Source organism: Balaenoptera physalus (genome assembly GCF_965194825.1).
Source record: "Balaenoptera physalus genome assembly, chromosome: 3".
In the NCBI taxonomy this organism is placed as follows: domain Eukaryota; kingdom Metazoa; phylum Chordata; class Mammalia; order Artiodactyla; family Balaenopteridae; genus Balaenoptera; species Balaenoptera physalus.
This window is the reverse complement of record NC_138890.1, coordinates 49,752,107-49,772,548: the sequence shown is the minus strand read 5'-3', so window position 1 is coordinate 49,772,548 and position 20,442 is coordinate 49,752,107. Positions and strand designations below refer to the sequence as shown.

The 20,442-nt window shown below is 47.1% G+C and overlaps 2 protein-coding genes across 16 annotated transcripts in view; one reads left to right on the top strand and one right to left on the bottom strand.

The window, feature by feature from the left end:
• Positions 1-20,442, top strand: part of SLC36A1 (solute carrier family 36 member 1) — a 286,800-nt gene that overhangs the window by 85,630 nt on the left and 180,728 nt on the right. Inside the window, exon 11 of one of the 9 annotated variants that reach the window (XM_082455668.1) lies at positions 9,950-10,740. The exons of 7 other annotated variants lie outside the window; for them this stretch is intronic. In XM_082455668.1, coding sequence (XP_082311794.1) covers positions 9,950-10,041 — 92 coding nt within the window. In that variant the 3' untranslated portion in view covers positions 10,042-10,740. Of the gene's footprint in view, positions 1-8,423; positions 8,922-9,949; positions 10,741-20,442 lie in introns of those variants that run through there. One more of the 9 variants, XM_082455669.1, reaches the window with a different exon arrangement.
• The window catches only part of FAT2 (FAT atypical cadherin 2), an 87,026-nt gene that overhangs the window by 17,522 nt on the left and 49,062 nt on the right, over positions 1-20,442 (bottom strand). For 4 of the 7 annotated variants that reach the window (XM_082455641.1, XM_082455644.1, XM_082455642.1 and 1 more), the window contains 9 exons: positions 20,106-20,259; positions 17,589-17,822; positions 14,917-15,300; positions 12,589-12,803; positions 11,502-11,639; positions 10,750-10,893; positions 8,928-9,125; positions 4,274-5,084; positions 1,169-1,314 (listed from right to left, as the gene is read on the bottom strand). In XM_082455641.1, the coding sequence (XP_082311767.1) occupies positions 1,169-1,314; positions 4,274-5,084; positions 8,928-9,125; positions 10,750-10,893; positions 11,502-11,639; positions 12,589-12,803; positions 14,917-15,300; positions 17,589-17,822; positions 20,106-20,259 (2,424 nt within the window). The remainder of the gene's footprint in view (positions 1-1,168; positions 1,315-4,273; positions 5,085-8,927; positions 9,126-10,749; positions 10,894-11,501; positions 11,640-12,588; positions 12,804-14,916; positions 15,301-17,588; positions 17,823-20,105; positions 20,260-20,442) is intronic. The other 3 variants (XM_082455647.1, XM_082455643.1, XM_082455645.1) reach the window with 3 other exon arrangements.

Below are 20,442 nucleotides of genomic sequence, written 5' to 3'. Positions count from 1 at the left end.
CCTCCTTCTCAACTTAGTCTACGTTGTTCTGGAAAGGCTGGCCCCTCTCCCTGGCAGCCTTGGGGATAGTCACATGACTCAGACCTGCCAATCAGTGTCTGAGGTGGGACTTTTACTGCTGTTGGAAAGAGATGCTCCCTTTCTGCTGGGCTGGCTCGGTGGCAGAATGAAAGCCTCGGCTGCTGGGACCACCTTTGCCATCACTTGGGGGGATATTTGTGGTCTTCTGAACAAAAGCAGATCTGACAGCGGGAAGGAAAAGGATCCTGTTGATATACTTTGAACACCTGGATCTACCCAAGCCTGAGGTCAATCCTTGGACTCCTCCATTACATGAGCCAATAAAATTCTCTCTTTTGTTTAAAAAAAATAAAAATAAAAATAAATAAAATTGCAACTTCCCACATTCCTGATCCCCCTTAACCTTTTTTTTTCTTTTAACCCAAAGCACTTATCACATTTGAACAAACTCTATAATTTTCTGATTTATTATTTTTATGTTTATTGTCAGTCTCCCACCATAGGATGAAAGCTCTAAGAGGGGTTTTTGTCTTTTTCACTGATGAGACCCAAGCACCTGGAAGAGTGCCTGTTGCATAGTAGATGCTCCATAAATATTTGTTGAATGGATTAAATTCTAACTAACTGCCAAAGTCTGCTTTCTCTTTGTCAAAATGAGAGATGGACACCTGTGATAAAGATGTTAAAATCAGGCAGGTACTCTGACACTTTCTACAAGACGTAATCAGAAGGACTAAAAGACCCTTGAAAGGAAATTCATTTTCCTCCATGTGGATTCCACGTACCTTAATGTACCCCAGCCTTCCACCCATCTTGGGAAACACTGGTCTGTTACTCAGCAAAAATGATAAAAGCATCAACCAGGTCTAGGTGGCCTTACCCATCTCTCTTTCTATCTTCAGAGGCTCTCTGTCATCCCACAGAACAGCCTGACCTCTGTTGTACTTGGACATGTATTGCCAGGTGGGGTGGCTTTGGCCATCATGGCTGGAAGGTCTCGTGTTCTAACTAAGAGTCACACCCAGTACCCCTGAAAACCACGCAGGGGTTTCTTTGCAGAAGTGAGCCTTCTTGGCCACCCCTATGCCGCCCCACCTCCTCAGCCTGGCACGCCCACAGGAAATCTCTCAGGCTGGCAGTGCCTTACCTTCAGGGAGAGACACACTGTCTTATTGCTGAACAGGAGAATGGCCTGTGACTGGAGTGTTTTCAGGCGGAAACGGATGTGCCAGTTCTGAGCCTCTGGGAGACTGTACCGCCCGAAGCTCTGACCGCTGAACCTCGCGCCACTACCTGTGAAAGCAACCAGAGGCACTGTCACCTCCACACAAAGTGGTCCCCACGGAGCCCTGGAACTGACTTTGTCTCATTCAACCCTTGGGTGGCAAGCAAGGTCATTGCTTCCATTTTACAGATGAAATGAGGCTGTGGGGTTACTTGTCCAGGGTCACACAGTTAGACAGGGGCCATCACCCTGCACACCTTGCTCTGGCCCCAGGGACCCTCGCCTTGGGTCCTGGCCTGGATCAGAAACTATGAACTCAAACCATTAAGAAAGCAAGAATCAAGCCAGAAAGGTCATCAGTCAAGTGTGCAGAAGTCAAAACTTCTATCCTCCATATTTTCCATGTGATTTCTGACATCACTTGGGGAAGAAGGAGGTGGAGTTGGAGAGGATTTTGCATATATGTGTGATTTCAGGGACACCACGAGGGCTTTTTGCCTCAAGACATCTTCTTCATCATCAGGAGTGTAATCATTTGGGTAAGCACTTCCCACACAAAATGCTGCTGAGAAGTCGAGAGACTTCTGTGGTAAAGGAGGAAGGTAGTGATAAATTGTGTGGCCAGAACTTCCATTTGCTGCATCCTCCGTAGCAATTGCTAATGCAGAATTGCACAGTGAGGAGTCTGAGACTTCACCTAAACTTGAGTTGTTCAAGCTTATTTGACCATGGGACCCTCTAGTGTGGACTCCGTACCCTTAGCCCTTGGAAATAGCATTCTGTGGAAACTCCTTTGGGACGTGCTGTGTTATATTAAGCCATGCCCAACCCAGATTTTTTTTTTTTTTAAATCCACCCTCCTCAGAAGTGAGTTTAGTTATTAAATCCCTAAAACCTCAGTGTGAATAAGCTTATCAGTTGTCAGGAGAAAGGGTGAGCAGTACAGGCTCCAGATTCCTAGGGAAGAGGATTGTTGAAGAGAGGGAACACAGGCCAAAAGGAGGAGGAAGAACCAGAAAGTGAGGCCCATGGGATTACAGGATCCTAAGATGCTGTCATACCGTACATCTAAAACGCTCTGATGCTGGCAATTCCATTCCGGTAGGTCATTGTTGGATGGGATATTGCAGATGATCTAGATCAAGAATCCCCAAACCTGGCTGAGTATCAGCATCAGCTGAAGAGTCTTTTAAAATACAGAAAGCTAGTCTCTACCCTTAGTGAGTAAGATTCTGTAGTTCTGGTGGCACTTGGGTATCTGTATTTTAAAAATCTCCCCATGACGGGTGTAGCAACTGGAAGAGAGCCCAAGGGAGGTTTCTGAGATGCTGATCATATTCTGGTCCTTGATCTAGGTGATTACCTTGATCTAGGCTCGTTACACCGGTGTATTTGATTTGTGAACACTTGTTGAGCTGTACACTTATGATACATGGATCTTTCTCTATGTCCTGTTTCACTAAAATGTTCAAACAAACAAACAGAAACCAAACTTCTTTCCAAGTGATTCTGGTGTTAGGTGAGCCAGCCTACCTAGTATTTCTCAAAGTGCAGCCCTTGGCCCACCTGCTTCAGAAATGCTTGAGGTGCTGGCTAAAAATGCCAATTCCAGGCGTCACCCAAGACCTTCTAAATAAAAAACTCCGGAGGTGACAGCCAGGAGCAGGTCACTTTATAAACATGCTCCCCAGGTGATTTTGCATAATCTTGAATTTTAGAACCTCTGCTATCTGATGCCAGGGGGTCAAGAGAGAACCTTCAGCCATCACAGCTTTCCCTGCAGCCGACTCCAGGGTGAGAGACACAAGAAGGGAACACCTGCCGCCCCAGCCCACCCCATACCCCTAGAGTAGCTCACCTAGCCTAAATCCAGAGGGCCCTGGAGAAAGTCCAGAAATCTTCCTAGAATTTCCCTAATGCAACCTGGATGGACCCCTAGGCCAGGCCAGGCAGGGTGCAAGGGGGCGGGGGTGATGTCATTCCCCTTTTGCAAATGCACCTGAGCTGATCCAGGGCATTGGTCCTAATGCCAGGGGCACTGGGGTAAGTCCTGTCAGAACACCAAGTTCCTAAAGAGTTTGGCAAAGAGCTCAGGCTTTAGAGTGGGACACAGGTATTTGAATAACCAGCCCTTCACTTGAGGCTGTACAGTTTCAAGCAAACCAATACAATCCCCATACCTGTTTCAACTGTAGATGGAGCTAATGATCCTGCTTCCTAAGGTTGTGGTGATGAGTTGAGGTAACATACACACAGAGACTGGCACATAGCAGAGTCCTTATAGCAACAACTCCCACCGTGTGAATGGCAGCCACCATTGATGGGGTGCTTAGTGTGAGACAGCTAGGGGTTAAAATGCTTTCATATCCATGAAGTAATTTACTCCCCAAACCAACTCAAGGAGGCAGATGATACTATCTTCATTATTTCAAAGATGAGGAAAAAGCTCAGAGGGTTTTAGTAATCCACCCAAAGTTACACAGCTCGTAAATGACAGAGCTGGGGTTTGAACCTGAGCTGCTCAGTCTAAACGTTGAGGTTAAAACTATCAGGCTATAGTAATAATAGTAGTAGTGCTAGTAACTCGGGTTAACTGACCACCTTCTATAGGTCAGGCACTTTTCTAAGCAAGCACTTGATATTTAATTCTCATTTAATCCCTACAACAGTGCAAAGGCACAGAGAGGTTAAATAATTTTCCTAAGGTCACCTGGCTAGCTAGTGGCATAGCTGGGATTTGAACCCAGGCAACTTGATGCCAGAGTCTATGCTTTCAGCTGTGATGCTGAACTGCCTCTTGAATTCTTACCATTATTTTCAAAGTTCCAAAAAGTGACCAGAACTAGGGTGCTATTCCATGACTAGATTTTGTGAGGCCGCACCTGTCTCGTGGTGGTCCCTGCTCTTTAACCCTGTTGAAATGTCCCTCTAACTACCCCAGAGAGCCCCCCGCTGGGATCTCCATCCCCGGAGTCAGTCTGGCTGGGCCATCAGCGCTGGTTGTCCTGGGGAAGTCCCATTCCTCACCGTTACAGGAGCAGTTCCTCTCCAGGCGGTGCCGCGGGGTCAGGATGCTGAGCCTGGCTGTGCTGTACGTGGGCCCAACCCTGGGGTCCAAGTGCACGGTCTCTTGGCAGATTTGTCCCTGGCAGGTTGGCCCCTGGCAGGGCACCACAGCCATGGCTGACCTCATCTGAATTCCCACCGAGTGTTCCATCTCCTTGGCTGAGTGAGTGATGATGGATGCCAGCTCCTGGAGCTTGGAGAAGGTCCCCGAATGCCCCTCAAAGACCAGGAGCACGTCCACCCCAGCCATGGCCTCTGCAGGCTGCAGGCTGGCCAGGTGGATGTTGGCTCGTTTGATGTCCAGCCTGTTGCTGAGGAACCTCTGCAGGTTCCTCCAGTGGTCACTCACCAGCTCCTCCGGGGTGAGCTGGTGGAAGCCCATCCACACGGTCTGCTGCAGAGCCTCCCGCCCCACATGCCACACGTGGACGTGGACCCCGGCAGTGGTGGAGAAGGTCCCATCGCTGACCATGACGTTGAACGTGTAGCGGCCCCGAGGCAGCCCCTGGGTGGCGATGATCTTGCCATCAGACGTGCCCACTGTGAAGCGCCTGCCCAGGCTCTCCTCTCCTGCCAGGCTGTAGGTCAGCGTGTCCTGTGGGTCTCGGTCTGTGGCGTGGATTTTGCCCACCATGCCGCCCTGGAACTCCTCCTCCCCGATGGTGATGAAGATCTCCAGTGGGAGGGCGGAGGGCGGGTAGTGGCTCTGCTCCCTGACGTGGACCCTGACCAACGTGGAAGATGAGAGGGGCGGGGTGCCGCTGTCTGACACCTGTGGGCGAAGCGGGCACCGAATTACCATAGGACCGCGGCTGTCCGGGCCTCCCCGGGAGCCACGTCCCTCTGCCCCAGGGCAGGCTCAGCGTGTTGTCGCATTTGAAAGGGAAAATCGTAACTCCAAAAGCACTGAGGGCTCTGTGGAGGGAGTTACATCCCACATCCCTGGTGTGGGTGGTAAAACTTAACTCCACCTTCCATCTGACACTTCTCTGAGCCCGTCCTAAGCCTCTCCAGCCACACGCGGCCTCCTCCCTCTTGAGCTTCTCTCATTCTGTGTCTTTCCTTAGGAGGGTCATCAAAGGTCTCCTAGTGATTCTAGGGTACACCCTTCATGGCCCCTGTCAGCCTAAGGAAGTTCTCTTACTCCTCTTTACTATGTGACTGGGGTCGGGGTCGGGGTAGGCATGTCTTCTTCAGCTCAGCCAACAAATATTTATTGAGCGCCTTGTATGGGCCAGGCCCTCCGCTATGATCAGGAGAAAAGAGAGGTGCGGAGAAGAGGTGACAGACAGGGAACAGCAAGCGTCAGGCCCTCTGGTGGGAAAGAATGCTCAACACAGCAGGAAGGGACCACTGCTGCTGGAGGAGCGGGCAGGGCCAAGGGCCAGAGGTGAGCAGAGAGGGAAGCCCAGGCCGTCGCTGATGGGCTGAGGAGCACGAGGTTGGATTTAAGTCAGGCCCGAAGAGCCACTGCAGGTTTGAATCAACGTGACCTCACTTAAGCAAGGAAAGATTGTAAATTAGAAATGCCTTTCCCTTGCACATTTCACCAAGCATCTCTGCAACTTTCTGTCTGGACTTAGCGAGGAGGAAGCTTTCCTTCCTCTCCTCAGTAACGTTATCACTTTCTCAGCTGTCAGCAGGGTCTTCACGGTTTTCCCTACGGTAATATCTTGTTCATGTGGATTCGCTTTGAGTGCGGGAGAAAGGTGCAATATTACACCTGCTGCTGGGAATTGTGCATAACACTGATGAGATATAAATAGCAACAGTAATAATATTACTACTAAGAATAATATATAACTAATATTAACTGAGTACAAACTGTGTGCCAGTCACTTTTGAATGCTTTAAATGCATGATCATAGTTTATCTTTCTTATGAGGTAAGTACCCTGAAGTGTCCTATTTTACAAAAGATATAACTGAGTCTCAAAGAGGTCAAGTGACTTGCCCAAGGTCATACAGCAGGTAAGGCCAGAGCAGAATCTAAACTTCTTCTTGTGTTCATAGCCTGTTTCTTTGCTGGCCTATAGTGCCTCCCAGTGAATGAAAGCGGAAATACAAGACAAATGCAAGAGAGAGTGATGATGCCAATAGTTACTGAGTGATTGTCTGGGCCAGTATACAGAAGTCAGGAAGCTGTTGCCTCCCTAGACAATCACGCCCATGCCCTTGGCTTTGAGGACCCTCTACATTAGCCCACACCTGTCCTCTGAGCTGCAGACTCCCATTCCCAGCTGCCTATTGGACACCTCCACTTAGATATTTCTTGGACACCTGAAAGGTAACATATGCTAAGCAGAGCCCTCATTTTACCCATAAACCTGTCCCTCCCCCACCCCAAGTCTTTCCAGTCTCATAAATGGCCCTACCATCCAGACTTTACTGGAGCCAGGAACCTGGGAGTGGTCCTGATTCTTCTCTTTTCTCTCTCTCTCCTCATAGCCAATCCACCAGCGACTCTTATTTATTTCCAAGCAAAACCTGTTGCAGATATGTCCACTTGTTCATCTTCACCATCACCTCAAGATCTCATCACCACTACCTCCAGCTTAGATGAATTCTCACTGGTCTCCCTCAACCACTCCTGCCCCCTTCAACTGACTTTCTCTAGAGCTTCAAAAACAAGCCTCCTGAGACACAAGAAAGGTCACTTCTCTGTTTGAAACCCTTCAATCACTTCTCACTGCCCTTGGATTAGAATCTAAACGTATTATCAAGGCTTATCATTAGGATGACTCTACTTCCTGGTTAGCCCAGGACAGTCTTGATTTTCACCTTTGTGGATCACTTATCACCAATTAACTATTTTTAGTGCCTCTCTCACTCTCAAGAGCATCACAGTTTGGGCCTCAAATAACACGGTCATCCAAGCTATGAGACCCCCATGATCCACCCAACCCATCTCTTCAACTTCATTTCCACCAATGCTCACCATGCGCTGACCACGTGGCAACACCTCAGGTCACTTCAAGCTCTTTCCCACCCTGGGACTTGGTCTCATCTTGCTCTTCCTGCCTGTGATGCTCTCCTGCCCACTTTCCACCTGGCCAGCTCCTCAGATCTCAGCTCAAATGCCCCCTCCTCACAAGGGCAGCCACCCTCTGAAAGTGTCTCTCTTGTGCCTTATGAGCCTCCTGTCACTGTCTTCATCTGTTTATTGCTTATCTCCATAATTAGAATCAAAAGCCCACGGGGATGGGGATCATCCCCTTCTTTCCCCTGCTATATTACTAGCGGCTAGCATGGCATATGATAAGTACTCATGTGGCATATGATAAGTACTTATAAATGTTAAATATATGATAAGTACTTATAAATGTTTGTTGAATGATGAATGGCTGGCTGGCTGCTTGGCTGGCTGAATGGATGACTACATCATCGTGAGCCCAGAGAAGTTCACAGAATAGTAGGATCCACTAGATTTGAGATTTAGGAAAGGGATTTGGGGGAATGAAATGAGGGAGAAATGTTTGATCACCATCTTGGCCACTTTTCCTCGGGCAGTTCTCATACAACCCATAATAATATCACTATAATCCTCTCCATGTATGTATATGTTCTCTCATTTGACCTCTGCACTGAAACTGTGGGTAATCATGGATTAGTGGATCCATGGATTAGTCAAATTCATTTCACCTGCCTTCACTAAACAAGGTCATTTAAAGGCTTGCATCTGCACATATCCTAAGCAATAAGATGTTTGCCAGAGTTATTTTCCAGGACTTGGAGTCAACCGTGACTAGTTGGAGTTGAGCTGGTTAAGACTGGGTAGGACCGCCGTCCCTTTAACTGGGCATGCCCAAGGTTCTGCTTGGCGACCTTGACATCAGAGGGCAGAAAACCCTCAGACAGTGCTAACTGCCTCCATTTTTGAACATGCAGAGGCCTGTAGCTTAGTTACACCTGCGGCAGAACTGATTACTGCACCTTTTTCCAGTCACCTTTCCCCCTGCTCCCCATGCTTCCCACGCCTCAGACTGCTCTGCTCCTTTATTTTTTATTCCATAAATGCCCCAAGCCCCTTGCCTTTTGGAAGGCGGTTCTGAGACTTGTTCTCCTATCTCCTTGCTTGGCTGCCTTGCTAATAAGCCCTCTCTTTACTGCAGACTTCGGCATCTCAGCATTTCAGTTTGCAGCGCGGTTGGACAAACTGAACCTGGTTCGATAACAACACCAATTCTCGAGGTAGGTCTTTAAAAAGACTTGAGGTTCAGAGAGCTGTCCTGGCCAAACTTAAGGAGTTAGAGCCAGGGTGAGGGAGTTTTTGTTCTGCCTGGGAGCAGGGGAGGAATTAAGAGCTTGGAGTCAGAGCGCTTGGGTTTGAAGCAGCCCAGCTCTACCACTTATTAGTAGCATTACTTTCAGCCAGTAACTTAACCTCTGGGTACCTCAGTTACCACATTTGGAAACTGGGGGTGATAACTGTACTCACCGTAAAGCATGTTGTGGGGATTTAATGCAGTGACGCCCGTGAAGCACTTAGGCCAGTGCCTGGCACAAGGGAAGGGTTCTGTATATTGTTTTTTCTAATAAGAGAAGCACTGGTGGTGCTTTTGTCTGCACACTTTCTGTCCCCATGGTCACCACCAGTGGCCCAACACAGCTCTCACCTCGATCTGAAGCTGATACCATTCCTGGACTCTCTTGCTCAGGCCTGCAGTGGTCACCAGCCATCCGTCCGGGGTCACTCGGAAGGCAGAGCCGTTGTTCCCCTTGGTGATTCGGAATGAGTAGGGGGGACCATTCTCTGGGGAGTCCGGGTCACTCAGGATCAGTTGCAGGACTTTGCTGCCAATGGGGGAGTTTTCCTGAGACCAAGAGAGACAGGAAATCAAAGAGCAAAATGAGTCCCAGTCCTCTCTTTCACGTCTTTCTGGGTCCCCTTCGCTGGGATGAGTCCTTAGCACTCTGGCTGCTCCCAGGTCATGTCTGCATCTTGAGATGTCATTCATTCATTCTGCCCATCTGTGAATTAGTCGTTGACTTTTGAGCTTCCTGAGGGCAGTGCTGGTTTTTAGAAACAAAGCCCATTGGGGCTGGAAGGGTCTTTAGAGTCCCTTTATCCTATAGAGGTGACTTGCCGAAGTCACATAGCTGATGACTCGTGTATATAAATTAGTGCCTGGGGTCCATGTGGGAATTTTGTGATTCATAGGGTCCATTGAAAACCTATAAATGGTTTTCTGATTAGAGGACCAATGAGAAAATTCAAAGATGATTAGGAATTAACAGAGAAAAATGGATCCCCTGGATATTGTTCCAGTCATTGTTCTATAACACGGGGATTCAGTATGCTGTAACACAGTGGTTGTTAACTGTCTTTTTTAGCATCATAACCTTATCTACAAACAGTATCTTATGAGCAGAAACTGGTAGTTGCCTATCCAACAGGCATTCTTTCCTTCCTTTCTTACAAAACCCGACTTTTGTTCAGGTGTTGGGTGGCAATATCCTCAGCAAAGATATACCCCTCCTAAGAGGAGATGGACTATGATTGGTTTAAGTCAGTTACAATAATCTGAGTCCCTGTGCCAGTTTTTGGATTTAAGGGTGATCACGTAATCCAATTCTGATCACTGGAGGAGTCTACCAGGCGGGGGTTCTGAAAAGTCTTCTTCTTTGATAAAAACAGATTCTGCAAAAGAAGTCCCCATCTGTTTGCCTTTGAAGATGGTTTCGCAGGGTTGTGATGCTGGACCTGCAGCAGCCATTTTGTTACCATGAGGAAGAAGGTACAGGAATTTTGAAGAAGGTAACCCAAAGTTGTGATATCAGTTTCCTGCTGAAATAACCAATTCTGGAATAGAATTTCCCACTAGCAGACCTTTTGTTATGTGAAATAATAAGGCCTTATTATTTGATAAGCTTTTAGTCAGGTGATCTGTTATTTGCAGCCAAAGCATCCTAACTCATACTCATGATACAAAACAGGTGAAAGTGGGGTGACCCTGGTTGATGCATAGTGGGACACAGAACTCTGTCCTCTTACCTACTTCCTCACCCCTTGTGGTCACAATTCCCCACGGAATCTTAAAGACTCTCTCCAAATCCCATTCACAAACCATTAGTATGGTGGAAATAGCTTGGGATCTGGAAGATCTTCTGGGTTCAAATCCCAAATTTGCCACATTTTGACTGTGGCACATTTCTATACCTCCATTTAAAAAAATCTATAAAATGGGTACTGTCTACTTCCATATGGCTGTGTGAGTCCCCTTTGAGATAATGGATGTGGACCTGCCTAGCACAGTGCCTGATAATTTTTAATTGTGTAATCCATAATCCCCTTCAGCAGACTGTGTTGCCATTAGGGATATCAATGCAAGGTCACAGTCACTGTTTGGGTGGACTGGTATTGGTGGTGAGTGCCCTCCACTAGGAGGGAAGTGAAGGGAAGATGGATTCACGATGCTTTGGGAAGCTTGAGCATACCTGGATGGAAGTGCTGTAGTTGAGCTGGAAGAATCTTGGTGGGTTGTCATTGACATCAGCCACTTGGATAGCGATGTCTGTGTCCTCATGCAGTGGGGGCTTCCCACTGTCTGTGGCTCGGAGCCTCAGGGAGTAGCTAGAAATCTACAGCAAGATGCCCAGGGGAGAGTTAGCAACAAGACCACTCAGTTCTGCCCCGTGATTCATGACTAATGTTTTTAGAAAAATAAGATGGAGACACTCCCCTTTGCCTGCCCCCATTACTCTCCCATAGCCTTTTAGGGCTCAGGTTCTAGAGTCAGGCAGAAGTAGGTTTGACTTCCAGTTTAACCATTTACTAGCTGTGAGACCTTGGGAAAGTGACTAAACTTATGTGAGGATGGTATTAGGACCTACCTCCTAGGATAACTTTAAGGACCAAATGGCATAATGTATTTACATCACTTAGCAAAGTTCCTGGCACAGAGCAGGTGCTCAATAAGTGATAACTTGTTGTAATGATCTAGTGAATGCTGGTTAATAGTGAGAAGCTGGCCTGAGCTCTTTCAGGAAGGTTAAAGGTTACTCAGCCCCTCTCGTGCTGCTGGCCTCACAGGTCACAGGGACTCACAGAGAAAAGGAGTGGGAGACCCTGAAGGCAGGTCTGGAGAAGTGTCAGGATGGGGTGTTGAACGCAGTTCACCCTCTGGACCTGCAGCAGGGCTATATTCTGCTCTGATGAGCTCAGATTGGGCCCCTCCCACATGACTCACCTGTTCCCAATCCAGGGCCTTGGCCACCTGTAGCTCCCCTTTCTTGGGGTGGATGGCAAAGTGCCCAAGCTGGTTCCCTCCTATGAGGCTGTAGGTGATGGCACTATTTAGGGGTCCATCTTCGTCAGTCGCTGACACCTGCAATAGAGGCGGGTGACAGTTGTGATTGGAGAGGCAAGAAGGAACAGAAAGGAATCTTGGCCCCTGGGAGTGTAGGGGGCACAGATATGTCCCTGCCCCATAGACTGCCCTTGGGCTGGCAATCCCTGGACCATAGTCGTCCTTGCCAAGGGAATCTCCTCATTTACATCCTAGTATGGATGTCAGCATGCATGGTTCATTCGTTTATCTATCCATTCTTTCATTCATTCATTCACTCATTCACTCATAACTGACAGGGTGCTAGGGTCCTGTGCTAGGAGTTGAGGAATGTGCCAAAATGAATAAACCCTCTGGAAGCTTAATGTCTAATTTTATGGACAAGTCTAATTTGCGGCAAAGTATGATCAACTTTATGGTGATAAATTTCACCTGGGGAGATTAGACGAGGATTCATGAAGCCTTGAAGGCTTCTGGGAGTGGAGCCAGCATTCCAGGCAGAAGAAACAATATGAGCCCAGGGGTATGAAAGTACAGAGGATGTTTGGGGAAAGGTACCTCTTCCTGTGTGGTTGGAGCATAGGGTGCATGTCAGGGGGTGGAAGGAGATGAGAACCTCGAATGTGGACATACAGAGTTTGGTTTCACTCCATGAAGTGGGGAGCAATTACATGTTTAAATGCAAAGAGGTGTTGTTTGGTGTCCCCTCTCTTCCTCCCCTCCCACGCTGACACTCAGTTTCCCTCTGGCCATCCTCTGGGGCCTCTCTCAGGCCCCATTCTTTCAGTACCTGATCTAGATCTTATTAAACGTGGCTCTGAGAAATTTTATCATGAGAGAGTTTGGTTGAGTGGCTACAAGTCAGAGTCAAGTCTATAGTGTATTAATTGATAAAATAATCCATGTTCATAGATGACTGGGGGAGGGGGAGATAAGAACCCACGCCAGAGTCCGTGCCCCTCAAAAGTGCAAAATTGCAGATCCTTACTGTGAGCACAACATCACCCACGATGGCATTCTCTAAGACCCTCGTGCTGTACAGATCCTGGGAGAATCTGGGCCGGTGTTCGTTGACATCAGTGATATTGACCACGATTGTGGTCATGTCAGTGAGGGAGGAGGAGCCCTTCCGGCTGCACTCGATGGATAGGAAGTACTTGGGGCTTGTCTCAAAGTCCAGGCTCTTATTGATGTACAGGATCCCTGAGGAAACAAGAGGTGATGGGAGCACTGAGGCAGTTGGGACCACAAAGGCAGAGTACTGAGGGGGTCTTGAGCCAAACCCCTGGAGAAGCAGCTCAACTGGATTGGGAGAGACAGAGCTCCTGCATCATTTCCTCCATCATCTCACCTCCCTCTTCATTTTATCTCTCTCCCATAGCCTCCCCCTTCCCCTCCATCTCCTCTCATTTTCCTTATTACCATTCTCAACAGCAGTGTTTCTCTCATTTATTTCTGTATTATTTCATTGAAATCTCATTTAATTCTATAATATTAACTCTATCTCATGTAGATCTGTAATAACCCTGTAGAGCAGGAACAAGTGTGATTTCCATTTTCTAGGTAAGTCAGCTGATACTCCTAACATCTACGTGACTTGCCCAAGCTCAGTCAGCTAGTAAATGACAGAACTTAGATTATAGAATTTTATAATACCCAAAGCTGTTTAACAAATTATTAGGGCAGAGATTTATTATTCTGAACACTGGAAAATAAAAGAACAACGATTTATCCTGCCATTCCTGGATAACTGAACAGTTAATGGTAGAAAACTCTTCTTTATAAAATAATTCCAGTTAGTAAATGAATGAGGAATGATAAGGTTAGAAAAATCACCATTTTGCAGCCCCTAATGAAATAATATATCTGGGAAATAATCATTAAAGGCTGTTAAAACCATTAGAAGAAGAGCTGGATGGATCAGGCTGACAACCCCCGAACGCACCATCAATCTTGACCTCAGAAAAAAGAACCAATCAGCCATTATGTGCCTCCTCATGTGGTGCAAAGGAGAGCCCAGCATCATTTATGAAGCTTTGTTGGCAAAAAATTGAGCTTGAAGCGCATCAAGGTCTTTGATCCAAATGTCATTTATAATAAATATAGGGGCTAGAGGGATATGTTATGTGACACCATAAAGATACAATTAGCCAATCCAAAATTATTTTAAAAATCCTGCCTCACACACGACCCCAATATTTCATTAAATAAATGGCAGCAGGAAATAAAGAGGGAGAGGAAAACGTTAGAGGTTAAAAGAGCCTTAAGATACTGCCTATCAACCAGATACAATATGTGGACATTTGGGGGATGTTGACAAGCAAATCAACTTCTAAAAGACATTTATGAGATAATCTGAAAAATTGTCTGGCTGGGTATCGGACTGTATTAAGGAATTATTATCTTTTGTGTGTGATAATGGTATTATGGTTGTGTTTATACAAGGAGTCCTTATCATTTAGAGAGAGTTACACACCAAAGTATTTACAAACCAAATGATATCATGTCTGGGATTTGCTTTAAAATAACTCAGCAGTGGGTGGATATGGGGGGCAAAGATGAAACCAGACTAGACAAATATTGATAATTACTGAAGCTGGCTGATGGGAACATGGGGTCCATTATACTGTTCCCTCTATTTTTTATATGTTTAAAGTCTCTGTAATGAAAACTAAACAAATACTGCTCAACAGTAAGGCGGCTGGCTGCCTTAGGAGGTAGAGCGCGCCGTTGCAGAGGTGTTGTGGTGAGGAATCCACATGGAGCCTGGTCTAACCTGAGCAGCCTCTGAATCCTCCGTTCCATGGGATTCTGGGAGTCTGACTTAGATCCTTCTGTGGCTAGGAGGATAGAAGAAAGCCGGTTTCCTAGTTCTCTCTCTTTATGAGACTAAGGGAAAATTCGGGGGTCCCCGGATGTTTCGGGAAGGCTTCAGGAGGGAAGCAGGCAGCCTTGCCTTGGGCTGCTTAAGCCCCAGATTCTAGCAAGTGCTTCGTGCCTCGGCAGCCAAGGATGGAGGGTGGCTTCAGCCTCCCGGGGCTGGGTGTGAGCCAGGACTGTGAAGCTGCAAACTGGGAGGAGAGAGTCCTCAACAGAGTCTTTGGTGGGGATGTAGTGGAATGAGGGCTGTTTCCATATAAGCTGGCCCCATGCTGCAAGAAGGGACTTGGTACCTGGAGAGATGGAGAGTGAAGAAGGGGCTGAAGGATGCTGGGAAGGGACTATGGTATGCGCGGAATCCAGTGTTCCCCAAGACTCTGTGTGTGTGTGTGTGTGTGTGTGTGTGTGTGTGTGTGTAGGGGGGCTGCTTCCTCACCTGTGCGGGCATCCAGGCGGAACCGCCCCTGCTCGTTCCCGCTGACCACGCGGTAGCTGGTCTTCTCGGCACCCGGGCGAGTGAGGGTGGCCAGCCGCAGAACCTCCGTGCCACGCTGGGCGTCCTCGGGCACCTGCACGCTGTGCTCGGTGTTCAGGAACACGGGCAGGTAGTCATCCAGGCCCACCACGGAGATGGTGACGGTGCCCAGCGTGGACAGCGGTATTGGGGTGCCCAGGTCAGAGGCACGGACGGTGAGCTCCAGTGCTGCCTGTGGCCTGACCCGCAGCGGCTTCTCCAGGCGGATCACGCCCGTGGTGGCCTCGATGGAAAAGCGGCCTTCGGCAGAGTCCGTGAGAGAGTAAACCACCTGGGCATTGGTGCCTGGGGGGGCAGACAGAGCGCATGATTCATACAGAGGGACCCTCCTCTGGCCCTGCCTGCTGCAGAGCTTTCAGCCAGAGGAGGGCCTGGCGGGCAGGGTCCCCATAAAGGCTAACATGCTTAGGCTGTTAGCAGTGAGACTCTCATGTGAGGGTTCTTGACTAGGATGGGGTTCAAGGCCTCATAGAAAGGTTCTTATGAAGGGGAGGGTTGTTCTGCAAACCCTTAAGGATATCTGAAGCTGTTTATGTGGAGGTTAGGGTCCAGTGTCAGCTCACAAAATAAAAATTGTGCAAGATCAAAAGCACCCATAGTGAGTTCTTTGGTTGTGATAGAACAATCCTGTATCTTGATTGTGGTGGTGTTTGCGTACATATTCAAATGCGTGCATATAGAAACTGTGAAATCTGAATAAGACTGGAGTCCAATTACCAGTAATGTCCCAGGGCCAGTTTCCTGGCTTTGATATCATACTGCAGATGCTGCCGCTGGGGGAAGCTGGGTGAAGGGTGCTGGGCCTCTCAGTACTATTTTTGCAACTTCCTATGAGTCTATAATTATGTCAAAATAAAACAAAACAAACAAACAAAAAAACACACACCCACGGAAAGTTCTTAGTAAATCAAAGCATGTAGTGTTTTTCCAGCTCTGACTCAGGTGCTATTATTTCCTTTGGTTGTGGACCAGATGAAGCAGTTGGCTCGTGTAGGGACCATAGGGTCTGAAGAACACCAACATTTAGTGCTCAGCCATGAGAGCCTTACCCAGTGGGAAAAGCACAGGCTCTGAGCCTATAGGGATTGAGTCTTATACACACGTGGGGACACACAGCCCTTTCATTGAATTTACATGAAATAAATGTGCATACCATGCACATTCTCCCATGTATGAATTTTCTGGAGAGAGAGAGAGGTGCTGGTCAGGCTACATTTGGAATATTGAGGTGGAATATTTGGGTTAGAATAATAATAACAGCTTTGAAGCGTTAATGGTTAATTGGTGCAAGGCCAGAGGACGAATCCTAGAAGAGAGGTGGGATTGGAAACACGAGATTGAAGAAACTAGGGCCCTTCTACCCAGAAAGGGAACCTTGAGGCTGGAGCAGATAGTCACCGCCTCCTAGTCTCTGAAGGGCTGTCATGGGCGAGGGTCTGGGAGATCTGTGTGGCTGCAGAGGGCAGGACCGTGGTTGACAGATGTCTGCTCCAAAAAGGTAACACTTGATAATTATCTGAGGTACCATGGAAGGAAGGGGCTGCCTAGGAAGTAGGGAGCTTCCTGTCCCTGGAGGTGTGCAAGCACTGGCTAATTGAGCATTTGCAGGGCCTTAGATGTTAGATGCCTTTGCACTGCTATTTGCCCTCCCTAGGACCCCTGCATTCCTCCAAAATCTCTCACCTTCCTCAATGCCAAGCTAAAACTCACTTCCTCTAAGAAGTCTTAAATTTACTCTGTTGGTGTCAAACAAAGCAGGGTGTTTTGATCCCTCTTTTAACACCATCATCATCTTCATCACTGTCATATCCTATGTTCCTCTGGCGACTTTGACCCTGAGGGTATTTTTTACCCCACCTAAATTATAAAATGTAATTTAAGAAAATTGGATGTGTATATATATATACACACACACGTATATGTGTGTGTATATATATATATATATATATATATATAAACATGTATATATATACATATATCTATAGATATAGAGATCTCCACAATGAAACACTTCATGATGTCAGAAGCTATAATTGGTATAATATGGAATGAAGACTCCTGGATGAATCCAGTTTGCCTTGTAAATAGTAAAAGGAAAAGAATTAACCCTAATGAAAACAATGTCATTAAAATTAAAATGCAAAATAAAATGTAAAATATTCCACTTCATTGACTAGAAAATTGATCCAAGAATTTAATAGACTTAATGGAGTTTGTGCCCTAAGTTTCTTTCTTGTGGCCAATTAATCAGTTGAATAATTCTGATTGGTGTATTTCACATTAAATGTTTGTATTCAGATGTCCTTGAGGTTAAATTGTGGGATTGAAAGGGCTCCAGGTCTAAGTGGCAGTGAGAAACAATGAGGCTGAAATGCCCCATACCAGCTTTGAAACGTTGCCAAAAATCTTTCGTACCTACCACTTAGGTATGCAGTTTGTGGACATTTTCTACTTGTACGTGTCTGTAGGCTCAGGAGTGAGGTATTGCCAGTCTCAGAGCAACACAGAGAAAGCCAAACCCTCGCCCAGGGTGACCCTGTAAGCAAATGGCCTCCAATCCTTCTCTTTCTCACCTTGGTCTGGGTCCCGGGCCAATACCACTGCAATGGGGGTCTTCACCGTGGTGTTGTCGAAGACCGCCACAGCACAGTGGCTGGGGAAGAACCGGGGGGCGTTGTCATTCACATCCTCCACGTGAAGGGTCACATCTGCCTGGCACGATTGGCCGCCTCCATCCGTCGCCTTGGCAACAAGGCTGTACGCATCCTTCTTCTCTCGGTCTAAGGCTGTGAGTGTGGTCAGCTCCCCTGGCCAGAGAAAGGACAGCAAGTGAGTTTTCTCTGGGGTCCATGACCCCAGCATGTGACTTCCTGATGTCTGTGTGAGACAAACCCAGCCATACGGTGTGCTGTCACAGAAAAAAGGGGTCAGTCCTGTGTACAAATGGTTAGCAAAGAGGTTCAGTCTTGTAGCTTCCCACACCTGCTCGCCTCCCTAGTCACCTTCCACCACCACATCCCCAATTTAAGATCCACACCAACAAGCTACAAAGAGGCACAACATTTTAAAAGGCCAGTTAGGCAATTTCTAACAGCGCATAAAATGGGTTTATCCCTTGGCCTGCAGTTTTACTTCTAGGAATGTATCCTATAGAATAATCAACCCAAGGATAAAATATACATATAGAGATATTCTCTGCAGCATTCTTTATAAATAGCAACATACGGAAAATATCCTGTGTCTTTCAAAAAGGTACTGGTTAAATGTATTATCATTTAGCCATATAGTAAAATACTATGCAACAGAAAAAGAATTATGATAGAGCTTTATGTAGTGCCTTGTTAATAGCACCAAGATATTGCTATGAGAAAAAAGCAAGTCACAAAGTAGTATGCTACATAGAGATTTGGGGGATGCGTGGAAAACCGGTCTGATAGAATATATACCAAGAATGCTTATCTTTGGGGGAGAGCCTGGTTATCATGAAGACTTTTGAATTTCCACATAATACATGCCTACGTGGTTTGAATTTTTGAATAATGAGCGTGTATTATTTCCATACTCAGAAAAACCGCCGAGTGTTTTTTTTTTTTAAGACCCCACCGATCATCCTGCAGCTGGACAAACAGCAACAGAGATTAGGTCACCTACTTGGGGTGACTCAGCATGCCCATGCTGGGGTCAGAAAGGGTAATGCTGTCTCCTTTTTATTTATTTTATTTATTTATTTATTTATTATCTATTTATTTATGGCTGTGTTGGGTCTCCGTTGCTGCGTGCGGGCTTTCTCTAGTTGCGTCAAGCAGGGGCTACTCTTCATTGCGGTGCGTGGGCATCTCACTGCAGTGGCTTCTCTTGTTGTGGAGCACAGGCTCTAGGCGCGTGGGCTTCAGTAGTTGTGGCTTGGGGGCTCTAGAGCGTGGGCTCAGTAGTTGTGGTGCACGGGCTTTGTTGCTCCGTGGCATGTGGGATCTTCCCGGACCAGGGCTCGAACCCATGTCACCTGCATTGGCAGGCGGATTCTTAACCACTGCGCCACCAGGGAAGTCCCAATGCTGTCTCCTCCTATCCAGACAGCTTTCTGGGATACCAGCTCTCACCTGCCACCTCCCTGCTCAGGATTCTCCAAGGCATCCTTTGAGCTACTGATTCCAAGTCAAGTGTTAGCAGCTGGCTCTCTGTCACCTGGGCCTTCTGTGCTGTCCGTCTCCACACCCTTCCTTATAGCAGCAGGACAGGGATCCCTCCTTTTCTAAAGGAAGCAGTCTCTACCCTGTCTTCTCCACCAGATGCTCACAGGCCAACCTCTCCCGAGTATTCATGGTCCACTCTGCTGGGCTCTCTGTTTCCCACTCTCCGCTTTGTCCCCTAACTGATAATAATTGACAATGGAAACCATATCTACTGAATTCTTATTATGTGCCAGACCTGGGCTAGATTTCTATATACTTTATTTGTTGGGATCTTTGCAACAATGCTATGAGATTTTATCTCAATCTGCAGCATACAATCTTGAGATCATGTCTTTGACCATGACTCTCACCTGCTTGAATCCTTTAATGGCTCTAAAGGTGGGATTTGGCCCCCCTGCTCAGAGGGCCTCATCCTTTGATCTCTCTCCCTCCCCCCATTCTGTGCACCAATTTCTGGCTGTCTCTCAGTTCCTCAGATGTGCGTGCTCTTTCCCAAAACAAGGTCCTCGTATAAAATCTCCTTCTGCCTTGAATATCCATCCCTACCACTCCCTTACCCCCTGGCTACATTTCCTCAGAGAAGTTTTACTTAACCCTGATCCCAAATTTAAGTCCTACTGTCAAACCTCCCCTAGCATCCTGCATTTTTTCTTAGCACACATCAAACCACTGATTCAATGACTGCCTTTCCCACTGGATTGTAAAGACCTAGGTCTTGTCTTATCAGTTTATGTCCGTAGCATCTAGTGAATGCTCGACACACAGTGCCAATATATGTTTGCTGAGCGGATGGATGGATAAGTAAATTCCTGTTTCTTTTCTAAGGAGCCTGGGTACTGGGCACTGGTTATTCAGTGTATAAGTTCTTTGCTTGATCCTGCAGCTCAGGAAACCTACCTGTATGAGGATCCAGCTTAAATTCATCTGCCCCAGGACCATGCAGTGAATATGTGATCTGAGCATTGGTATCGGAGTCCAAGTCTGTTGCAGAAACTTTCAAAATGAAGTGTCCTAGAGGTACATCTTCACTGACTTTGCCAGTGTAGAGAAGCTGGAGATAGAGGACAAAGAAGAGGGGGATTATGGGAGATGCGCTGAGATTCAGAGAGAGGCAGAGTGACAGAGGGGGAGACAGAAGCAGAGAGAGAGATTAAAGAGCAGAAATGGAAGGGGATAGGGGAGAGAAGCAGAGAGAGAGAGAGAGAGGAGAACAGAATAAGATGGAACATGCAAG